Source organism: Pan paniscus, chromosome 17 (genome assembly GCF_029289425.2).
Source record: "Pan paniscus chromosome 17, NHGRI_mPanPan1-v2.0_pri, whole genome shotgun sequence".
Lineage (NCBI taxonomy): Eukaryota > Metazoa > Chordata > Mammalia > Primates > Hominidae > Pan > Pan paniscus.
Window position 1 is genome coordinate 72,918,455 of NC_073266.2, and position 23,701 is coordinate 72,942,155.

Below are 23,701 nucleotides of genomic sequence, written 5' to 3' on the forward strand. Positions count from 1 at the left end.
CTCAAGTGATCCACCCACCTCGGCCTCCCAAAGTGCTGGGATTACAGGCATGAGCCATCATGCCCGGCCCAAAGAAGGAAATTCTTTATTTAAACATGTAACTATTTTCTATCCTGACTGGTTGTCAATACTGCTACTACAAGCCAGGCATGGTGGTGTGTACCTACAGTCCCAACTACTCAGAGGGCTGAGGTGGGAAGACTGATTCAGCCCAGGGGTTTGAGTCCCACCTGGACAACATAGAGAGACCCAATCCCCAACAACCCCACAAAAAAAAAAAAAAAAAAGAATATCACTGCTTGATTTTCGATTTTCTACCTTCTCTATAACAGTCATCACCTCATATTTATCCGTGACTTGATCCTATGAAATCATCTACTTTCTGACTTTCAACAGAGAGTCTTTCCTCTGACTCTATGTTCACTTTGGGACAATATTCACCTCTAACCACTCCCTCGGTCCAGTTATACACAGTTCATCTGAATAGCACAAAATGTTGTTTTGTTTTGTTTTTTTAACTAAGAAACTATAGATAAGGAACCTGCTTACTGTCTTATAACAGTGTGTGTGTGTTTCATATATATAGACATACATAATTCAGATATATACGATATATACACATATATGTTTCCCATATAGTGGGTAACTTGTCTTTTTGGATTTTTTCTATGAAAATATAAAGCAAAAAAATTCTTCTTGGTTAAATCACTATATATTGGCATGATTAACTCACATGAAGACCTATACAGATACCTTACATAACTTAAAATAAGTTTAGGCTCACATTTTTATATCGGTAAATATTTTACTCTTATTCCTTCTTTGGATAAAAAACTATTTTGCAGACATCTATTACTGACTCAATCTTCCACAAGTATTAAGACTGTTGGCTGGGTGCAGTGGCTCATGCCTATAATCACAGCATTTTGGAAAGTCTAGGTAGAAGGATGGCTTGAAGTCAGGAATTTGAGACAGCCTGGACAACAACGTGAGACCCTGGCTCTACAAAACATAAAAAAGTTAACCAGCCATGGTGGTATATGCCTGCAGTCCTAGCTACTCAGGAGGCTGAGGAGGGAGGATTGCTTGAGCCCAGGAGTTCAAGGTTGCAGTGAGCTATGACTGCAACACTGCACTCCAGCCTGGGTGATAGAGTGAGATCTCGTATCTATTATTTTCTTAAGAGTAAGTGTTAAGTTTAATCCAATAGGAATTCATCTGCATATGCTTTGCATGGCCTACTAACTCATTTCCTCTTCATATTACTTCCTATTCTACCATTATGATGATCAAATGGATCTCAAAGAAGTTTGTAAAAATCACAAGCCACAATGTGAGTTATAAATTTGACCCCAATTTTGTAACCTTTGCATGTATTTATTTAATAATCACTTCAGAGTTAAAGCTGCATGTTAGGGTCCTTTCCCTTTGATTTTATTCTGTTCAGATTCTCAAAATGTTTGCTTCATGCAATTTGCTTAATTTTTTTAATATGTAAAGATGAGGGGAGAAGGAAAACAAAAGTGAGAATGTATGAAAGTAACTTACCATCAAAGTATGAGGAAAGCTAGCTACTCAGCTAAATAAAAATAACATATTTAGTGATTTGTAATGTAAGAATAAAATGAACTCACTTGGGTCTCAAGAGGTCTGCAATATGATCTTTGCAAAAGGTAGCTTGCCAATTTAATTGAGGCAGGAGTTATTTAATTTTTTTACAGGTATAGTTTTCAATAAAACTACATATGCCTATAATACTGCAATGGCAGATGTGTCTCGATTATTAGAGGTGGGCTCGAGGGAATACATACAATGGATCTTGAAATCTGTAAGCAGCTGTTTGCAGGGGGCTGAAATGATGGGGAGGGCATTGTTCCACACACACATGTTCTTTAAGTGCACCAATATTTTGTTATTTTACTGCAGGTGTATTACAGAGATGAAATTTAATAACTTACTGTATACAATGCCAATAAAACTAAAAAGATTCAGTGCCCTGCTGTTCATTATCATGGTACAAATGAGCTCAGGATATTCTGTGTGCTTGCACAGTAAAACCCCAACACACAGAGACCCCCCCATGTACAGAACTCTAGAGGGTGGGTCCTGCCTAATAACCTCAATGATACTCCTACGTAATTATTCCGAAGCACGGAATTGTTATTGTCGCAAATGCACATAAACATGGCTTTGAGGTAGCTTGAAAATAACATATATCTGGTATTTAAGTCATAGAAATTGTTCATTGGAAAATGTCTTCTAAAAGGAGAGGAAAATGGAGATAAAGGGTATGTAGCTTTCATTAAGAACCCTAAGAATGCTAACAGTGATAATATATTCTATTCAACGAGATCTGGTGAAGTGCCGGGCGAAAGTCGCTCTCCCGCCAAAATGTAACTTTGCCCTTTGTTAAGTACAAGAAATGTCTGACGAAAATAAGTGCCATACTATGAAAAAAGCAACATTTGCATGTTGGAAATGCTAAGGCAAATGCAAAGAAATATTCTTGTCGGTTTCGGTTTTCTCCTCCCTATGAAACTACTTCTATGAGATTAGAAAACAACACGCTGAACATGAAAGGTCCATGCTTTAGGAAGCTCAGTTGATCTGTGAGTGAAAGCACATGTAAACAAACCCACGTCAATATCCAAAGAGTGCACACAATTTTTCAAAGAATGGGGTGCTTCAATTCTAAGCAGGTTATCACTATCAGGCACGGCAGCAGACTCAATGATATATGCTTCTTTTCTAAAGTCTTTTTTTCTGAAGTCCTTAATAAGTCCATTACTTCAGATTACAGGCTTCTGTTGCTATCTTTCAGTGTTGCCGATATTTTAATTTGGGGGTTCAGTTTTAAAGAGTTTCAGTAAAAAGCTCTCAACAATAAAATAATATCAAGCATGACGTTCAATAAAGAAATATTTCTGTCATTTCACATTGAAACACTGTCCTGATGTTGAATTTTGAGTATACTGCCTTTCTTACAGAAGGAGGCTATAGAGCTACACTGATCTCTACATGATACGTAGATACGTTTCAACATTAAATTATATCAGATACACCTCAGCATTAAATCAATTATTTCTTTAGTCATTAATTGATTTTTCCCCTTTGTCTTTACACCTATCAGAAACATAAAGACGAAGAACTGTAGTCCTAATTGCTAGAAGCTATTTTAAAAACGCTTAATGGTTTTCATAAGAAAAGAGAAGTTAATCCCATGATTCTGGTGAAATTTCAATTTGGATACTAGGAGTCCATTTCTTCGGTGTCTCCTAAATCATCTCAAAGCAATTTCAATGGCTTTTTATGCACTAACTGCCTGAACTGTTGTTGTATAAAACTTGCCTATGCTCCTAGCACATATTCTGTTGTTTCATATATTTTACTTGAGGGCTAAATGCCATAATCGAAAAATTATTGGGGCATATTTAAGAACCTGCTAAAGGTATTGTTTCAGAATCTCGCTGTATGTAGCTCTTGTGTTTTTGGAACAATAACGTGATCTATAATGAATCCAAATTTATATAATAGCAAACCATATTCTGCCTACATTGCACAAAAAGCAAAGCCAAAACATAATCTATACATTTTTAAGAAAGTGTTCACGCTGTTGCTAAAATGTGAATTGGCATATTCCACCCCAGCCTTTTCACAGGAAATCCTCATTGGTTTTAAGGAAATTGCACATGCTAATTCTGAGGATGTTACTGAATAGATTATTCATATAATCTTTTTTTTCCCCCCTTAAGGCTGGGCAGTCAGGAACGATGCGATCTGCCCTCCGCTATGCCTTTCCCTACTGACTGTTCAGAGTTCTAGCTAACCCTGAACGGAGCTGAGTGCAGCTACTCTGTTGTAGATACTGTGTCAGGCCCAGATCCTCCAGTGGGCCTGGAAACGACCAGACAGGGTTTTCTAGATGAGAACTAATATGGACTTCTGAGCCTAAAAACTCCTTCATGGGCTTAAGTAGCAGGGAACCCAAGTTGGAAAGCACTGGCTTTGAAACAAAACATCTCAGAGTTCAGAGTCTGGCTCTGAAACTTACTTGAAGCAAATGATTTGAGGTCTACTTGCTTTACTTCTCTGAGCATCCCTTTCTTAATTATTAAGGGACGATAATATTAACCAACTCAGAGATTTATATTGGCACCTAATACTAGTTACTCAGGCTTCCTTTAGATTAAGCCCCAACTATCTTTTAGAAATTCACTCATTTTGACATTCACTATCAACCATGTCTGGATTGTGCAAGGACTGAGGCAGGGATTATTAGCTGATCCCTGATAGCGCAGCTTCACAGAGCACCACAGCAACCCCCTCGAGTCGGCCAGTCAACTACTGATGATCAACCTTGTGAGATGTTTACTAGCAATTATAGAGTGGCAATATGAGAATCAGAGAAACACAGCTAGGGGCACAGAGGCTGTTGCAAGGTTCCAAATTTCACCAAAAGAATACTGAAGTTTAGTTTACAAGGAAACATGCCTACAATTACCTCCCTCCTCTTACAATTAAAGCCTCTCTGACCATCAGCCTGAGCCATAACTACTTTTCTTATCAATATACCTTAAGAGATTTCAAGAATACTTTAATGCTTCCAACACCCTCCAGGTAAGGAAACATTAGAAACAGTAATTGTTACGACACTTATATAAAATATGAAACATGAAACTGATAGTGTTAAAATGAATGATGAAAGAAACTGCCCTTTTATAGAAGAATACTAGCTATAAATGTGGAAGGAATGATGGAATTTTAAAAGAATCACCAGTTTGAAGTCTTCAGTTGAAATAACTGATTCAGGCAAGGGTCATCAATGTGTGCCAAAACTATTAGGTCAAAGGTTGTTGGGAAAAAGGGGTATCTGTCCATTGCTAAAGTATCAATACAAAGACTATTTGTTAATTGCAGATGGGGAAAGATTCCTTTACAATGGAACAATCCAGTGGTCACCACTTTTGCCAAGTGATTAAAGTTAGCATTACCAACAGCGGCATAGCTCAATATTCTGTTGGAATGTAATTTGATATACACAGCACCCCCAATGAAGTACTCCAGCCAAAAATGTTTAACCTGAACCTGCATAAACCTTTAGAACTAATTTTAAATTTGTAGGCAAAACAAGTGATGAACAAAATTAAACAGCACCACAAGGAAACGAAATCTGATAATTCTAGAAAGGGGAATGTTTTATAGGACAGTTGGCCTGGTCTCTTTAAAGTCACTATCATTCAAACAAACCAACAAAAAAATTACTTGGGAAAATCCCCTAAGCCCAGAAGTTTGAGTCCAGCCTTGGCAACATAGTGATACCCCATCCCTAAAAAATAAATTACACAATTTAAAAAAGAATACAAATAGACGAACAGCTCTAGTTTAAAAGAAATTATAAAGAGACGTAGAAATCAAATGCCACGCGTAAATGGCATTTTAGTTGCCTTTTTTAAGAAAGCTACTGAAGACATTTGCATGAGGACAACTGAAGAAATCTGAATATGGACTGAGATTAAGAAACTATTGTTAATCTCTTTAGGGATAATAACAGTATGTTAGTTAGGCAAATGTCTTATTTTTAAGAGATATGTACTGAAAAATCCATGGGTGCATTCTTATTAAATCTGCAACTTAAAATGGTTGGTTCACTGAAAAATATGTATTCTTATACATATTATACATACACACAAGAAAATACTGTATAACAAATACAAACAACTGTTTAACCTAAATAGCAGGTATGTGGCATTCATTTTATTATTTTTTCAACTGTTCTGGATGCTCAAAAATTTATGCTATGTAAGGTTAAAAATAAAAATAAATAAATAGAGCTCGATTTTCCCCGTTAACATCCAGGAAGCTGCTGGTGGGGATAGAAGGGAAGGTATACAAGATCCCTTGGTTTTTCTCCTGAGTATCTAACACACCACTACAGGGTCAATAAGTATTTCTTAACCAATGCAATGAAAGAATGGACCCATTCTCCCCTTTGATAAGTACCGGCTGACTTTTGAAAGAAGGGTATATACCCATAACAATCCCCCAAAATGAATAAGCCGCTGCCCGAAAAATACCGCTCAGGGACACAGCTGCGATGACATATATACTGCAAACTCAGGCCCTGTGATGTCTGAAACTGTCACAATTTAAAATATCTTGTCCTACCATTCACACTGCTACATTTCAATGTTCGGACCAGGATGCTGACCTTTGGTTCCAACAACACCTCTGCCAGAACCACAGATCATCTATAATTCCCTCATTCAGGCCTTTCCAGATATACAGGCCTAGAACGGTGAAGTCACCAGGTGAATGAGACGATTCAACCCCCCAAAAAGTCAGAGTGGGTGTCTCTCCACGGTATGACTTTGGTGTCCTTCCAGAGCCTGCACAGCATGTTAGAAGGAAGAGCTTCCAAAGGACTTTTTTGGGAGAGTGCAGTTTTCTGGTTTTCGTAGGCATGAAAAAGATGCTCACAATATGGTTCATGTACATTGCTATTCAGACCTTACTCCCTCAAAATGGCTTCCAAAAGTGATGCTGAGGAAAGAAACACTAGGTCATTGCAATTTTTGCCCTGCTAGGCACATGGTACACATTCAGGATAAAGCAAACATGGTCCCTGCCCTCCAGGAGTTTACAGAATCCTGTGGAAATCAGCATGCAACAAACACATAAAAATGATGGCAAATTTTAAAAAGCACGATGAAGACAGGTGCTAAGGCCCTGCAAGGGAGAGCTTCCCAGGAAGGATGCATAAGACCTCGATGGATGTGCTGAACACTCAGGATAAACACTTAGGCATCTTAGCAAATTAAAAAGCGATGTGTATTTCTGCTTGCTCAAGGCCTAATTGGCCTAAATTGCCAATTTCGTAATAAACAAAATAATTTTGTACGGTTTTCACTTACATCCTTTCTATTTTGACTTTAGATAAGAAAAACTAAAAGAGGCCAAAAGTTTAGAATTAAGTCATTTGTAATACCTATTGAATCAAAAGTAAAAATAACAAGACAAAGAAATCAATTCTGAAATGTGAAATTCATTTTGGAATCAACTACATGCTTAATTTCGATGAACCAAAAATGGGCAAGCCTATGGGCAAAATAAGAAAATATGTTTCCTCCCTGGTCTCCAAGTTTCTGGAAATTAACAACAACCTCCTAGATTAGGTCTAATTCTTAAATTCCATTAGTCATTTTAAGATGTAAACATTAAATAACTGTATCAGCAAAGTCCTATTTGATCACTTGCTGAAGAAGAAAAAGAATTTGGATGAGGTTAAAGCCTTGGACTTCACTAGAGAAAACAAGATATGGGCTGGGACATTCAGTTGTGGAATTCTATATAAAGATTTGAAGATTTTCACTATATCACTAATTTTCACTGCCTTTTAAATGAAGTTCATATGCAATATATTTCCATGCCTTCAATAATCAAATTAATGCAAAAAGCCTAAAAGCATTTTCAAGGTCATATGTTGAACACAAGTCATTAATACAGGGTATATTTCTACAGAACATTCTAGGAAATGATAAAACCTAGCTGCACATTAGAATAACCTGGGGAGTTGTCAGAAAAGCACAGGCCCAGCTCACAAGATTCTAATTTGATTGGTCTCAGGCAGCTTTCTTTCTCTCTCTCTCCCCATCTCTCTCTCTCTCTCTCTCTCTCTCCCCATCTCTCTCTCTCTCTCTCTCTCTCTCACACACACACACACACACACACACATACACACAATACTAATAATGAAACCATGGCTTTAGACCTGGGCTATATCCCAGAAAGAAAATGCAAACAATTCCTGATAATCAACTCTAAACTTCCATTTAAGGGGAGAAGTAATAACAAGTATTTGTTTTGATATCATCATCTCATTAAAAAAATAGATTTTAGCAAAATTTAAAAGTTGCAAATCACCCAACATTCTATTCAAAGCAGCAAAAAGAAACAAAAACAAATGACATTTTTTCCCTTCTGGCATTTGCAATGACGCCCATTAAGTTTTAGTTATTGGCTATTATAGTATTAAGGTTGGACTAGCTTGCAAAAAACTTTATTCCCACTCATTTTCGTTTCTGTCAGACTTTCCATTATAAATTTCATTTTCTCTGCCAGTTAAAAGGAGTATGAGGTTACCATTTGGCAAGAACATGTTAAGCTGGGTGTGATTTCTGTACCCCAATTTGATTTAAATTAGTTTTGTCATATTTAGTAAGAACTCAAAAAAGTTCATTTGGCTACTTTTGCTTATCTCTTGATTCATTTTCAACACAATTTTAAAAGTCTCAAAAAGTCACCATGTTTATTTCTGATAACTTCAGGTGGAAATGCATTAATGAAATAATATCTCATTACTATTTTTAATGAAAACAACTTAATTGCTAATAAAGAACCTGCCGGCTTTCATTCTTCTGCTAAAATATATCCATTTAAAAAAGCGTCATATGTCCATCAGTATTAGTGTTAAATCCTTAGGAGAAATCTAAAATATATATCTATTTTTAACTTGATATATTTCTGAAACAACACACATCTCACAATAATAATGTATTCCTCCAGGACAGCCCTTTGCTACCTGTTGCTTACCACCACTCTGTCTCTACACCAAACAAAGGGCTATTGGGACTGGAAGAAGCATGTTTCCATATAGCACTGCTCACCCCTTTAAGTCCATAGGATACACTGTTATAATACGATAAAGCAGCTTTTGGAGCTCCTTAGGGCACACCATCTGAAGGTTTCCTATTCCGTATCTCAATCATGTAGTAAACAGAAGAAAACAAAAGCCTCCCCTCCACGAGTCACTCACCTTGTCACACAGTGGGAAATCATTTCAGCTGTGATCTGCTATTTAGACTTGAAGCCCAAGATACTGAGATTTTGCCTTTCTCTTTGGTTTGCATAGCTGATGTTGTAGACAGGGATTCAAATAACAATACGGCACAAGAGAAACTGATTCACTGGAAGACACACTATGGTCTGTTCTATTCTCAAATTTCACAGAAAGCAGAAATTCATACTCTGTACATTTTTCATCTTCAGTCCCTATTTCCCTCTGTCAGCAAATTTCCAAAATTTCACTTTTATTTATCCCTAAGTAATCACACTGTTTATGGAGATTGCTGCGACCACGCTAAGCACGGAGATAGTAGACTCTTGCAAGACTCACAACCATGAAGCACAAATTAAGAATGAAGGAATCTCCACACTCCACGGCTACATTACGAAGGCTTTTTAAGAAAAGCATATGCAGTCATAGTGCTATATACAAAATAATTTTCCTGGACATTAATGCCTCAAAACGAACCTCCCAAGGCCCAGAAATTCAGCCATCACATGCCAATCCATCCACCTCTCTTCCACCCTCTGCCCCTTTCCACTTCTCACCTTGTGTTTGAAAAAAAAAAATTAACTTCAGTTTCACCCGAGGGAAGTATTCCCCACAAACGGAGAAAGGAGGGTCTGTGTTCTGCACATACACAGACAGACTCACACGGTCTGGATGATGCTTTCACAAGTTAAGGGGCCTCACGCTTACTCAGCAGAGGAAATCTTTGTGTCTGTGAGGAATCACGCCAATTCCTATTAGTAAGAAAGGATACAGGGGCGAGGAAGCCTATTCTCTCAATGACCAGAAAAAGGGGCCCAGCGAAAACAGAGACCTCTGCCATGACCATCTGCAGAAAGGAAGGATGTTGTCAACTTTCTTCTCCCCAAAACTCTAATGACCTCCGCCTTGACCCTCAGAAACCAGACCCACAGGAACACGCTCTTCTGCAGGAACTGAGAGCTTTACACCAGAGACACAGCACTCAGAGGCTTGTCGCCCAGGCTATCTAGCCCGAACATTTGCACTCACATTCCAAAGATGTTTCCGTTGCGCTGGAATGGCTGTAAATTTCTTTCCTGCAGAATTCTTTCCAAACAAACTGCCATGAACTGCACTCCGGCAGGAGCTCTTAACCAAGCACTGTTCACCTCAATGCAACAAATCTTTCAGATGCCGAATATGACTGAATTGGTGGCTGGGCCAAGGGAGTAAACTTTAAAAATGCAAATATATACAGGGAAAAAACAAACACACCAACCCACCAGAAGTCGTACCTTCCTATGTCTGGTACGTAAAGGAAACTTTCCTCATAGGCTCGATTTAATTACAAAAACAAAACTTTGCTTACATTTTTCAGGGGTATATTAAATGGGCTGTTTAAAATAAAATTAAAATAGATTTTTTCCCCCATCAAGAACATCAGAGGGTGAGAGAGTTCAAGAGAGTAAGCATCCCCTTTCCAGCATTTGAAAAAAAAAAGTACATTTTGTTTGCGTGAATAATAAAAACAGTAGAGAGCTCTGAATATTAAAGAGGATTATTAAATTCCATCAAGAGTTTTCCAAAGTAAGAAACCAATGCACTTATAAAAAGGAAGTATAAATTTTTAAAAAAGATTTTAAATACATGATTAATACTGATATTGAACTGAAAAAGAAAGCATCTATAAAAACTCAGTTGTCTTGAAACAAAGCTTATACTTTTAGCTATTGATAGTATTTTTAGAAATAGGCTCTCTCTGGAGAGTTTAAAGTATACAAATGCAAAGTGCCCAGAGACACAAACACACACATGCTATACCTTTGTATTACACTGGCATTTTATTATTTAATTAAAGTACTCTTATTTTTCTAGCTCACGCATGCTTCCCTTGAGACGGCTTTGCTGTTAGCCTGCTGGCCTTGACTTCCAGCCAAAAACAATTCAGAAACAAAAAGGGACAACAAATCATATTTTCACAGACATTTTTATCCCTCAATACAACCCTGTTTTCACACAACATCATACAGCCCCTATGAAAACTATAATTTAGGGCAATAGCCACCCGAAACCCAGGGTCTGACACATGACTCCGCGAAGTATTTCCTGCGTAAGAAATTCTTAAGTTCTTAATTGCAAATAAACTCTTTTGATAGAACCACTTTCACCGACATTGCTGGTTTGCAAACAGTGCCACTGGTACCGGCTGATGGATTAAAAAATAAAAACAAGCCCATGAATGTAGTTCTGATACAGCAGCGATCTAAAGATGAGGTGTTTATTAGTTCTAAGCTCTGTGTTATTTCATTACTTAAAGAGAGAGCCATCATCTGACTTGCCGGTGCATCTTTGGTGTCACAGTTTAAAATGCATCATCTAATTTAGAAAACAAATTGATTTACCAGGTTAATCCTCTCAACCCTTCCGCAACAGAGATTCTCACTTACCTGGTGGCAACCCTGTAAGTTTGATTCTCTCCCATAAGATGAGTATGAGCCCCTTTCTGTTTTACCTGCCAAGAGAAACGACAAAAAAGTGTAAATTGTGTTTTTCCTTAAAAAAAAATCTCCTCCAGGTAACAGACATCTACTGCTCTTCCCCGATGTTTACATACGTAAAGTAGGCACTACTGGCAATGTATGCAAGCAAGAGAGGGAATAACACTTCCTCACTCTGGCTATGATAAACTGGAAAAAAATATCCTTCATTCCTATTCTTAGCCAAACTGCTCCACACTTCCAAAAACTGTCATTCCAATGGCCTCCACTTTCTCTAACAAACAAATCGTAACTCCTTATTTTCACTTTCTCTTGCACAAAATTTAAACAATTTCATTTTTATTTACACAGCAGGCAAATTATCTATGTAATGACCCTAGCCTAGCAATTCCCATTGATTATATTGACACTTAATAGTGAGGCCAAAACTAATCAATCACAGGCTCTCCAGATGGTGAATTTAGCAAAGAAACTATTCAAAATTCTGAGTCTCTCTCTCTCTCTTTTTTAAAAACTCCCTTTCCCAGGAGTGAACCCCATCATGATCAAGATGATGATGGAATTTACATTTGGGAAACAGGGCTTTTGAAAAATTGCCTACTCTGAACCCAAGTTCAGATTCCACCAATAGACCCAGCAGGACAAGGGATCATGGAATGTGAATGTCTTGTTCCAATTCTAACAACCCAATTTTTATCTGTAGACTGCTCTACAGAGATCTATAGACCCTTCGATGCTATTCGGCCACATCTAAGAATAAAATCAAGGGTGTTCATTTGTTTCTTTTTAAAGTTTAACCCCAATAATCATTAGGGAGGATAATGAAATCACATTACAAGAGATCTAAGCAGTAGAGTCCAGATAGTGACATGTGGAGAATCATTGTAGAAATCTGTCCACACCAGAACATTGAAAGGGGCTAAAAGAGGCAGGCAGGTGCCTAAGACCCCACCCCACGCAAGTCTAAAGGATACTTCTTTCGTCAAGACTGGAGCTTTACAGTAATTGTACTTGATACATAGGACTACAGTATTCCTTTTTCCAACGGGAAAACTCTAAACTTGTATTTTGAGAGGCTGAATAGATTTCCTTCTGAAGTTTACAACCCCCAAGTTTTCCCCTCTCAACTCAACACGAATGCTAAAAGTAACAGTAGTCTTTTTATCTTTTAGGTCAATGGCAATGGCAATGTTATTAGAGTATGCCTTCCTGACCCCACACAAAGAATGTATCTTTGATACATTTATATCCATAAATTTTTCTATGTGGTCAAAAGGGTATCCTGTATCCAAGTCATTACATATATAAAATGGATGGTGGTTTTCAAAGAAAGCCAAACCTAAGTCTTAAAATTAACCCCGTTTCCCAGTATTAACTTTTCTACTGATTTTAATGAATCTTAAAGTTGGGAAAACACCTCCGCCCCATTTCTGGTCTAGCGCTCAGCGCAAAGTATAAAATCAATGCCCCATATCAGTTTCAATTTCAGTGAAACAAGACACCATCGCACAGACTGTCAGTCTTAGAAGATCTAACAGAATAACTTCCATTGTATGAGGATTTTACACTGAAGAAAAGATACATTTATACTTGTATCAGCAGTGTGAATGGTCACAAAGACATATTTACTCATCTGTGTACATCAAATTTAAGCTACTTATACCCTTTAACTTCTCTCTATAAATATTACTAACAGAAAAGGCTCGACCTTCATGAGCTATCAAAGGACGCGTGTCCTTCCTTAAGCTCTTGCATCTAAGAATGCTTCAATATCACCATTACATCACTGACTTTGATGTAATATTCACTTGTTTAACAGGTAGATAGGCAGGCAGGAAGCTGGGCAGGTAAGGAGGCAGGCAGAAAGACAGAAAGATGGATAAAGTAGAATCTGCTCTGACTTCCTAAGAAACTGAACATCTAGTGTCCTGTTTTGGTAATTTCTAAAAATCTAAATTGTAAAATACAGTTTAAGGAAGAAAAAGCATCTATTTTTTTCTCTAGAAGGAATTCCTGAAGCTATCCCCTGTAGAATTTCACCACTCAGCATTATTTCCCAACTTGACTCCAACACACAGAACAGGAGGGAGGAATTTTTCTGCCAGGATTTGCCTCACTTATAGATATAAGTTGGGCTACTCCTTCCATTATTTTAAAGATAAAAGGGCAGGATTTTAAAAGGAGAGAGAGAATAAGTAGGAGAAAAAGAAAGAGAGGAAGAGTGGAATGCAAAGAGCAAGAGGTAGGAAAAGAAAGAGGCAGGAGGGAGAGGAGGAGGAGAAGAATATGAATTCACACTGCAGAGTCCCCAAAGTACTCTTGGCTACATGGAACCCAGCATTCTTTACTATCATATCAGATACAGACTGCTTAATCTTAATTTTGCTTGTTAAAAAATATTTATCCAGATACAAAAATAAACCCACTGCAAATTACAAGTTGTCAGGGTTAAAAATCTACTCCTGTTTGTGTGGGGGAGGATAAGAGACCAGCATAGACATGAATCATTCTCAGTAATTTGAGTGTTTCCATGACATCAATGGGCACCCGTCCAGGGCTCTGTCGAAGTCTGCGAGGTACCAAAGAGGCAGCACAGCCAGCAGGAGGCTGGGAGGTGGACTTTTTTTTTTTTTTTTTTTTTTTTTTTTTTTTTAAGGATTATGCTCCTTGTAAAGATTTCATCTGTAGCATCCACTTTTACCATCAAATAGATCGGTCCAGAGATCATGAACAAACACATTTCATTCTGATAGTGTAAGCCTTTAACTTTATTACATCTTTTTGTTCCCCAATTCAACTATAAATCTGCCCTCAGAGCCAGAACCCCTGTTTGGGAGCAAAATAATCAGGCACTGTGGATAAAGCCCACGCACCTTCTCAAACATAAAATCGCGATTCCTATCATTTTTTTTTAAAGACTAAAAGCAGTCATTTTAAAAGGACACCTCAGTTTCTAGAAAAGAAACTATCTTTTGTGTAAATTATCCATTAAAAATTAGCTATGGTCTTGATGTTGATTTTCTGCTTAAAATTCACTCGGAACATTTGTTTCAGATAATAAAATTTTCAAGAGCGCTGATAACATGTTTGAGTAGGATCCTTAAGTAACTATCTGTGCTCATGAACACAAAAGCTCCTAAATATCTGTGTTTACTCTATGTCAGGCATGGATTTTTGTCACTTATACCAACTGGCTGGCGCGGACAGCCTCTTTCCTCCTTTCTCCATTCTTCACCACCCGCCTCCCCCCATCCCCACAACCACAACGGGGCTTTGAAAGAGCTAAAGATTCTATTTTTCCAATATTTAAAAGAGATAGCAGTGATGAACAAACCCGGCGCGCTCACTGCGGAATTTTCGAGACAACCCTCCGGTACTAGAATGCGACAGCCGCTGCGGATATTTTTTGGCACAAAGACAATGGTGGCAGTGCCAAGCCCCATGGCTAAAACTACTCAAAAGAGGCATAAGGGTAGCATTAATCGCTCAAGTCTTTTACTGCATGGAGTACTGTTGTCCATATTTTTAAAACTAAAAGTACCCGTTAGTAACATTTGTTGTATGCCCATAAAGATGGGGTTGGTGCGGGGGGCGGGGGGAGATTCTGAAATATATACCAGAAACAAATCTTGTCAGGCATTTGATTCATTTTTATACCTAAAAGGACCAAATGTTAAATTTTGCTGCTGGTGACGATTTGCCGTGCATGAAATGAATATGACCTAATGGAGTACACGAAGGGCTAAATGAAAGCTATAGAGAGGATTTCATAAACTAAGTCGACATATTGGCTAAACAACTTTCTTCTGCAAAAATGATGTATACAAGGGAACATGTAATACTATGTCACAATTTTTTAAATTAAACAAGGAAAACGCTGTAAATGAGCAGACACAACATCCGTCAATCAATCCTTCTGGAGACAAAGGAGATCAACATGCAGCCCCGTCTACAGAACAAGTCGGCATCTCCAGTGAGCAAACAGTCCAGGAAGTCAACATGTGTTCTGTCCAAATCGAACCCATCCGCTGCTAAAGCCTATATTTAAATTTGATTATTAAAAATGGCACCAAATGGCAATCAATAAAGGATTCACTTGCTTCCCCTGGCCCAGAAAAACTAATATGAGCAGGAAAGGCAAACAACTTCCATATTTAAAAAAAAAAAAAGTCAATGTTTTGCTGATCTATTCAACAATCTTTTATCTTGCTGTCCCAAGAAGGAGCAGGAAAATTTGCTTTTTATTTGAGGGTGATATGGTTAACAAATGTCTATAGAATTTCAAATTGAATATTTTTATATTCTTGTATTATCAGCCATTTGACTTCCAATTTTTCTTCCGATACATCCATGGTATCCTATTGTAAGGGAACTGGGTGACAATGAAAATATTACATGAAGGGAAAAAAATGATCTCATAAATCCATTCCACTCATAGGGATACTTCTAAGAAGGATCACCTTTGGTAGATTACTGCCCCTGGATACATATGACAGTTCTAAACCACCTAGAAAGAGCTAGAGACAGACGAGCAACTTATCAATAAAAAGATTTCTAGAGATAAGCTCTAACAGAGATGATCCCTCTTGTGGTTGACCAGTACGATAATAACAGGGTCATGTTTGGTTGTGTAGCCTTTCATTTGTAAAATGCCACTTTAAAAATTATATATAAATGGTAGGTGTTTCACCCACCGCTGAAATAGATTCATCTATATGGGAGAATATATCATCCCGTGAAACGCCTTGATGAAAAATTATCTGATGCTGCAGGACAACACCAAGCAAGGCTGTTTCACTGTTAATCCTCATTCTGGGAACTGAAGAATGAGCCTTTTGTTCCCTGGCATCAGACTAGGGAACTCATCATAAACATGTTTGACTCAGAATAAATTTCTGTCCCCATCCCCAGTCCCATCCCATCTCTGACTACCCTGTGAATCTATATATATGTAGAAAGGACTAGTTCATCAAACAACAACTGAACTTTTTAGTAGTTCTGAACATATACATGAGGTTATTATTTACAGTCCTTCATCGTTTCCATGCCTGCCTTTTCCTTCCCTATCCAAATAAGAATAGCTGTGTCCTTATCATGTATTAACCACTGCTCAAAGCTCTACATAAAATGATTCATTCAATCTGCACAACCCCATAAGGCAGGTAATAGAAACACCATTTTGCAGATGAGGAAACTGAGATCTAGAAAATTGCCCACAGCCACACAGGTACAAGTGACAGAGCCAGGATTCAAACCCTGGCAGTTTGTTTGCCCAGACTGCGCTCTTAGCACTATGCTATGCTGCTGGTGTTTAAACTCTGGGGGAAAAAAAAAAGTATAAATAAACTAGAGGCCCGACACTGAAGACTCTCAAATCCCAGAGCTCAAAACACTCATGAATTTGATATGAAATTAATGAAAGTGTCTTATAGGCAATGATAATTTACATTTACATGGTGTTTTATTCCTAAAAGGTCTCTAGGTACTTTATAGCAGCACAAATGATACACATGGATTCTGTGACATCTTACAATAAACTGCCACCATCTCCGCACATTAACACAAAGCAACTAATTAACAAAAACATGGCAGAAAACTGCATTTCTACACCTCTATGTGAAGACTACGTCTTTGTATTAAGATGTACAGAAGAGTAAAAGTAAAAATATAATTATAATACAGGACAACCCAGCATCACTCAGTGTCATCTATAGAATAGTGATCCCACAACGGGCTCCAAAAACCAAAAGGGAGACTAATTAAAAGAATCTACGAACTGTTACAAGCTATTGCCCTGCCCCCCAACAGATTTACATTGTATCTAGCATGTTAAAGACTCTTGAGAAGTACTGCAGTTAAGACATTTAATTCAGGGTTTTCTTTTTTTTTAATGAGATGGGGTCTCACTATGTTACCCAAGGTGCTCTCTAACTCCTATGCTCAAGGATTCTTCTGCACTGCTCTCCAGAGGAGCTGGGATCACAGACATGAGACACTGTACTTGGCTTTCAATTTAGTTTTATACAATGTTTCCTAAACTGACTTGAGCATACATGCCCGTCCCCATCTTTTTTGTGTCTATTAATACAAGAGCTGATGACCTTTAAGAACTACTATTATTTAAAACTTAACACTAAGAATATATCAGGTTACTATATATTTGTAGTTTTCTATCAGATAAATGATGTAGGTTCAAAAATTAAATTTTTATTTTATTTAAATTGATATGAAAACATTTTGACTATTTAATTTGCTGGTTTCTGTTGGCTTATATTTCTTACGGTAATCTGTGGCCATGCAGGTATAGCTTCATTGTTCTGACTAGCTAGTCAACTTTACTCCTGATCCCAGTTTGGAGGTGAGACTCTGGGTTTACAAAAAAGCAGAAGCTGACATTATTCTTTCGATTTCCAACATTTCAGAGAAGAGTACTGGTTCTCTCCTACAGAATCTTAACGATACAGGGACAACTCTGCCTTCATCCACAGTCATTTAAAAATCTAAATGTAAAATAAATTTGTGCTAAAAGAATTACAACTCCATTCCAGCAAATAAACTAGTCATCCAACAACCTAGGAAATCCTATAAAGACAAATGGGGGAAAAGGTAACTAACTAGGCACATAGCTTGTATGTATCAAGGGATAATGAAAAATGGGCAGTAAACCATTTTTTTCTGGAAAAGACTGGCATTAACTCTCTCTTCCGCTGATGTTCTTTTAGTCCTAAAAATAGAATACTCAGTAATGGCCTATAGCTCTGATCCCACTGGAAATTGGAAGTTTTGGCTGCATTTCATCACTGATTCCCCTCATCTCATCTAGGCATTGTGCTGCCTTTAACACAGTGTGGGTACTGAAACCCCAGGTAGTATCTTAAGGTGCCACCAAAAGTCTTCACTTCAGGGCTCTGCCTAAGTGAAGAATTTCAGATTCTATATTCAATTCTCCATAAAGCACTTATATTTGTAATGCACTATCTCGCATGCAAATTTAACTTACATTATTTAAGACAACACACCCTAAAAGCTCATTAAATGGGCATTTTAGTCCATGTTTTTATAGATGAAGTCACTAAAATTAAGGGTAACCAGCTCATATAGTTAAAAAGGCTGCACAGATATGAAGTGGCGAAGTTAGCACACAGACCTCCAGTTCCAGTACCAAGGCTTTCCCACAGTATGCCACCTCCGTTTGGAGTTTTCTAGATGTATCATTATTAGTGCCTACTGTAGCAACAACCATTGCCTTCTCAGTACCGTAATCCTCTCCCCAAATAATTTAAACTCAATTCATAAAGTCAAAGAGTTCTCAAGTTCCATGATGGATGAAAATGTCCGAATCGATAAGCATTTTGAGTGAACATCCTACAGTCCATCAAAAACTACCTTTTCAGTGCAGAATAAAAATATTGTCCTAGATGATTTCACATGGCCCAGACAACAACAACCAAAATCAGCCCCTCACTTGGCATCCTGCTTAGGAGAAGTACACACATTATCAAATTAAAGCACATGAGTTTTATGCTTGATTTTCCGAACGCAGGAAAATCTTTCATTGAAAATAACACTAATTCCACAGAGTGTGCAATTAATCAACATAATCATGGGGATAACTTAGCTGTTTGGGGAGGTGTGTCAAATAACTCTTTAAGGCCACTAAAGTACCACTTGAACCACCAAAGTAATGATTTTCTGAATCAGCAATTTGTACAAGGGTCCCCTAGAGACCTGAAGGACTAAGGGCAACCCTGAAATCACTCAACTTACTTCTAATGAGTAACTTACCATTGGCTTTATGTGAATAACATCTTCACAGTGATGCCTACCCTATCTTATATTTTTACTGCAGTTTGAGTCTATGATAATTGGATATAACCAAGGCAGTTAAGGACTTGTGTGGTCTTAGAAAAAACAGCATATGCATTTGAAAGCTTATTTTTTATTCAAAAGAACATAATAGTTTTTCATATAAAAATGAAAAAAAGCTCATCTTGCAATACATGCTAAAGGTGTCAAAAGCACGCAGAAATAAAATATTTTCACTATGTTCTTAGGCAGAAGGAAGACTTGTGATGAGCTGGTGAGTGTGGAGAAAAGCAATTTCCTCAAATTCAATTCATGGCTAAGAAATCTTGATGATCAGGAGAATTATCAGCAAGACTTTTCCTAAAAACAGATTCCTGGGTTCTCTTCTCCATGGTACGTGAATTCGGTAGAGTCTGGCATTCTCTCTTTTTATTTTTATTTTTTTCTTTTTAAGACAGAGTCTCACTCTGTTGCCCAGGCTGGAGTGCAGTGGCATGCAGTCTCAGCTCACTGCAACCTCCATCTCTTGGGTTCAAGCAATTCTCCTGCCTCAGCCTCCCGAGTAGCTGGGATTACATGCATGTGCCACCACATCCGACTAATTTTTGTATTTTTAGTAGAGATGGGGTTTCACCATGTTGGTCAGGCTGGTCTTGAACTCCCGACCTCAAGTGATCTACCTGCCTCAGCCTCCCAAAGTGCTGGGATTACAGGCATGAGCCACCGTGCCCAACAGATTTTTTTTTTCTTGCAAATAAAATTCCACTGGTTATTCTGACCAGCTAGGGAGACAAGCAACCAATTTAAGTGATAGGCATAGCTCTATAGGTTACATTAGCTAAAACTTCAATAGACCTGGTAACATGGTAGATAACAAAAAGTAGATTACTACTAGCACTCACCTATTTATGCAGAGTTTTTTAAAAGACAAGGACTTGTTGATCCCCAAGGTCATTTCAGACAGTTACATTTCATGGGTTAGAGAAACCTTTCTCTGGCAGCGTGCTAGGCCTTTAAATGTGCTCATCTCCAATAATGAAGGCTGTTTTTTTTTTTTTAAAGAAATCGATTTTACATTGCCAAATCGATTCCCCTAATAAACAACAGTATCCCAAAATATGAGAATCCCGGAGTTTTGTTAAGGTTGCTCCTCATTGATCAGACCCACTGGCCCGCTGCTCTGAAAGCATCTCTCTTCTATCTCAAGAGTGGATGTCACCTTTAGAATCCAGGATCCAACTCTAGTGAACCTGACCTGGTTCATTCATTTAAAAGGGTCCTTCTACCCCTTCTCTGACTGTCCATGTTCTGTGGAGGCATGACAAGTCCACAGTGAGGGAGAGAATCCAGTCCTTTCCCTTTCATTGGAGGAGATGGGTGACATTTCTGGCTGAATGTAATAGAGACAACATCATCTGGGCAAGACTTTGGTGCCTGGCTAAATATTTTGGAATTTATTGGAAAATATGAAGGAAATCAGCAGCCGCATTTCACCACACAAATCACTTTTAATCATAAATTATATGCTGCTCATTTAACTGAATGTTCCACCAGAGTCTTAGCAACAGTCAATGTAAAAGATAAAAATGATAAAACTCTAAATAAGCCACAGTGGGATGGAAAAGAGAGGAAAAGGTTTCTTTGTTATAGAGTAGTCTACATAGGCACTTAGTTGTCTATATAGAAAAATTATGTATTTTAGCACCATGGTACACAGGTGATGGCCTTAACTTTCAAGCTAAGTTTACAGTGAACAAGAATATAACAATGTTCATCTCTTAAACTATACACATTGGATATGATACTCAAAACTACATCAAAAGAATGGGGGGGGGACACGACAATGTTATATATGGTATATAGATATGTATAATACATAAATAAACACACATATATAAGTGACATTTTTAATCCCAGACAGAAGATAATCCAACTGCCATTTGTATACGTATCTGTAATATATTAAATGATCATTTCTCTAGCCTTAGCACTGAATACAATTGACCTATATCCCCTAAACATGCACTACTGAGAGAAACTGGAGGGGAGTGGGAGGAACAGCCCAGAATTGAAAACACATTCCAAGGAAGACAAAGAGTAGGAAGATTGCTAACCATTATATTTATAGAAGAATGATGTTTTCCAGCCAAGCCTGCTCTTCAAGATCAACTTCAAGAGAATGGGCCCATAATAATAACCAAACTGCCAGATACGCAGGGCCACACTCCCCAGAGTCCAACCAGCCTGCAGCACTAGTTATTGTTCAAAGAAGGGGAAGGTTGGTAGATGAATGGTCCCATGCTGCAATGTTTAAGAGAAGCCTCTCAATGACTGAATCTAGGAGCATGACTCAATCAAGAGAGGAAGGTGGGGAGCACAGGAAGGAAGAGGAGAGGCAGAGGGAAGGATGAGAGGGAGGAAAAAGAGAAAAAAGAAAGCAGACAAGGAGTAGCCAGAAGAATGACCTCATCCTATAAAAAGTATGCAAGAAAATAAAATGCATTACATATACTATGTTTACAGACCACAATTTTTAATCCTGAAACTTGCAAAAATTATATCTGAATAGTGGTGAATGAGGCCTAAAAAACACAATATAGGGAAATTAATATTTGTTGGGTGCTTTCTGTGTAACACGTGCTGGATGCAAGAGAGTCAATAATGCACATTATTCTCAAGGAGGTAAGAGTTTAGATGACTAAATACCAGGAGTAACACAATGCTATCCACCAGTAAGGGATATAATGGGAACTCAGAGAAGCACCAAGAAAGAGTACCCAATACAACCTCATTGAAGACAAGGTGGTAACAGGAGAGACATGTATGTGAGATTTCATGCAAGATGACATTCTAACAGAGGTAATAAGGACTTAATATTTGTTAGAATGCAATTCTTAGTTATTTGACAATGTTAAATCAAAATAAGTAAACACTATTAAGTAAAAATTTATATCATTTATCCAAAACAAATTTTAAGGTAACTGGAACCTAAAATTGCAAAGGGGAAACACTGGAAGACAAGAAAAAAAAAAAATAGATGACATTTCTGCCCTTCCACAGCTCTAAGTTCTTTGATCACTCCACAGTTGGTTTGGAAGTTTTTATGGCTTTTGCTTACAAATTAGAAAAATTTGCAATGTAAGACAAAAGAACTATAAAAATCTAAACTGCCTTCTCTGTACAACAAATACCAAACTGACTCCATCAAGTCATTTAATTTCAGAGATACACAGAAATCACTTATACAAACTAAATTATTATAAAGACTTTGATGGAGCCTTGTCAACAAAAATTGTTGCTATTTTTAAAAGACACACTCATTACACAGAGCCCTGGCCTTCACTACCAGGACCCAAGGATGCTCTCCACCCAGGCAATGGTAGAGAGGCTGACACTCTTCCTCTGTAACTGCCCTTGTATAGTTTAGTCCTGTGTCCTGGGAGTAAAGAGACCATCAGTGATTTGTTCCTTTAACATCTCATACTCTATAAACAGCAACTGCAAAAGCAAAACAAAACAAAAAATATTTTACTCAAACCACCATTCTCAATGTCTGCCAGTGAGCACAGCTTAATTTGGTTTGCAAGGAAACCAAAAATGCTTTTATAAAGTATTATGATGTAAATATACTCATTTTCCTTGGCAAAGCAAGTGAAAACTATCAACCAACCATAACAGGAATTTTTCTACTAGGGATTACCTACCACATCCATTACAGACAAATAATCATATTTCAAAATTTCAATGACTTATCTATCCCCTTTTAAGTTCTATTCCCAACTTAGTCCAACAAGAATACTTCTCAAATACAATCAAGCCAAGGGGAATATGAAAGCAATGAAAATATGGTTAATCATGATATATAATCAACCACTTAAAAAACTCAAGAGTATTACACACATTGCATGTTATTTGAACTATCAGGACTATCTATTTACCGAAAACACACCCAAAACAAAACCTCACCTTTATTTCCAAACAAAAACAAATTAACGGCCATACTCAGTATTAAGCTACAACTTTATAATCGTGGTAAATATCTGATCAGTTGTATAAAAATAAATTGAAACAAAACAAAAAACAAAAAAAACCCAACCTTGAAAAGTAAAAGAAAGTAAGAACCTCACACACCAGTCAGTTCCTATCTGAGCAGCCAGCAGAGGGCGCACATGCCCCAACAAGAGCCGGCTATGGCCAGGCACTCCCCAAACTTATTTAGTACTAAGTCTCACCAAATCTGTATGGGGGAGGAGGGGTACAGTCAGCCGATCAGTGGCATTGATAAAACTAATGTGCTCAATTTAGGATCACTAAGAAACATACATAAGTACACTTTAGTATTAAATACTGACTTTAACAGAGATTTCTTAGCTGCTCGATGGGAAGTTGTTCATTAAAAAGATTTGTACAGAAGTGAGCTTCTGTCAGTTTTCAAGGTCACAGTAGTTTTTATTGCCCTATCTGACCTGTATGAGGACTTATTTGTAATGCAAGGATTTATGGAATTAAATTAAATATTAAATTTCTAACATAATTAACACATATTTTTTTGAGTATATTGAATTACACTTAGCAAAGTCTCTTT

The 23,701-nt window shown here is 37.6% G+C and overlaps 1 protein-coding gene across 44 annotated transcripts in view; it reads right to left on the minus strand.

Annotated features, from left to right (window-relative positions):
* TCF4 (transcription factor 4) overlaps positions 1-23,701 on the minus strand; it is a 412,803-nt gene that overhangs the window by 168,595 nt on the left and 220,507 nt on the right. For 37 of the 44 annotated variants that reach the window (XM_055102437.2, XM_055102434.2, XM_055102438.2 and 34 more), the window contains one exon: positions 11,260-11,324. In XM_055102437.2, the coding sequence (XP_054958412.1) occupies positions 11,260-11,324 (65 nt within the window). Of the gene's footprint in view, positions 1-8,812; positions 8,829-9,390; positions 9,528-9,862; positions 9,879-11,259; positions 11,325-11,426; positions 11,803-23,701 lie in introns of those variants that run through there. The other 7 variants (XM_008952624.6, XM_008952623.5, XM_063597334.1 and 4 more) reach the window with 5 other exon arrangements.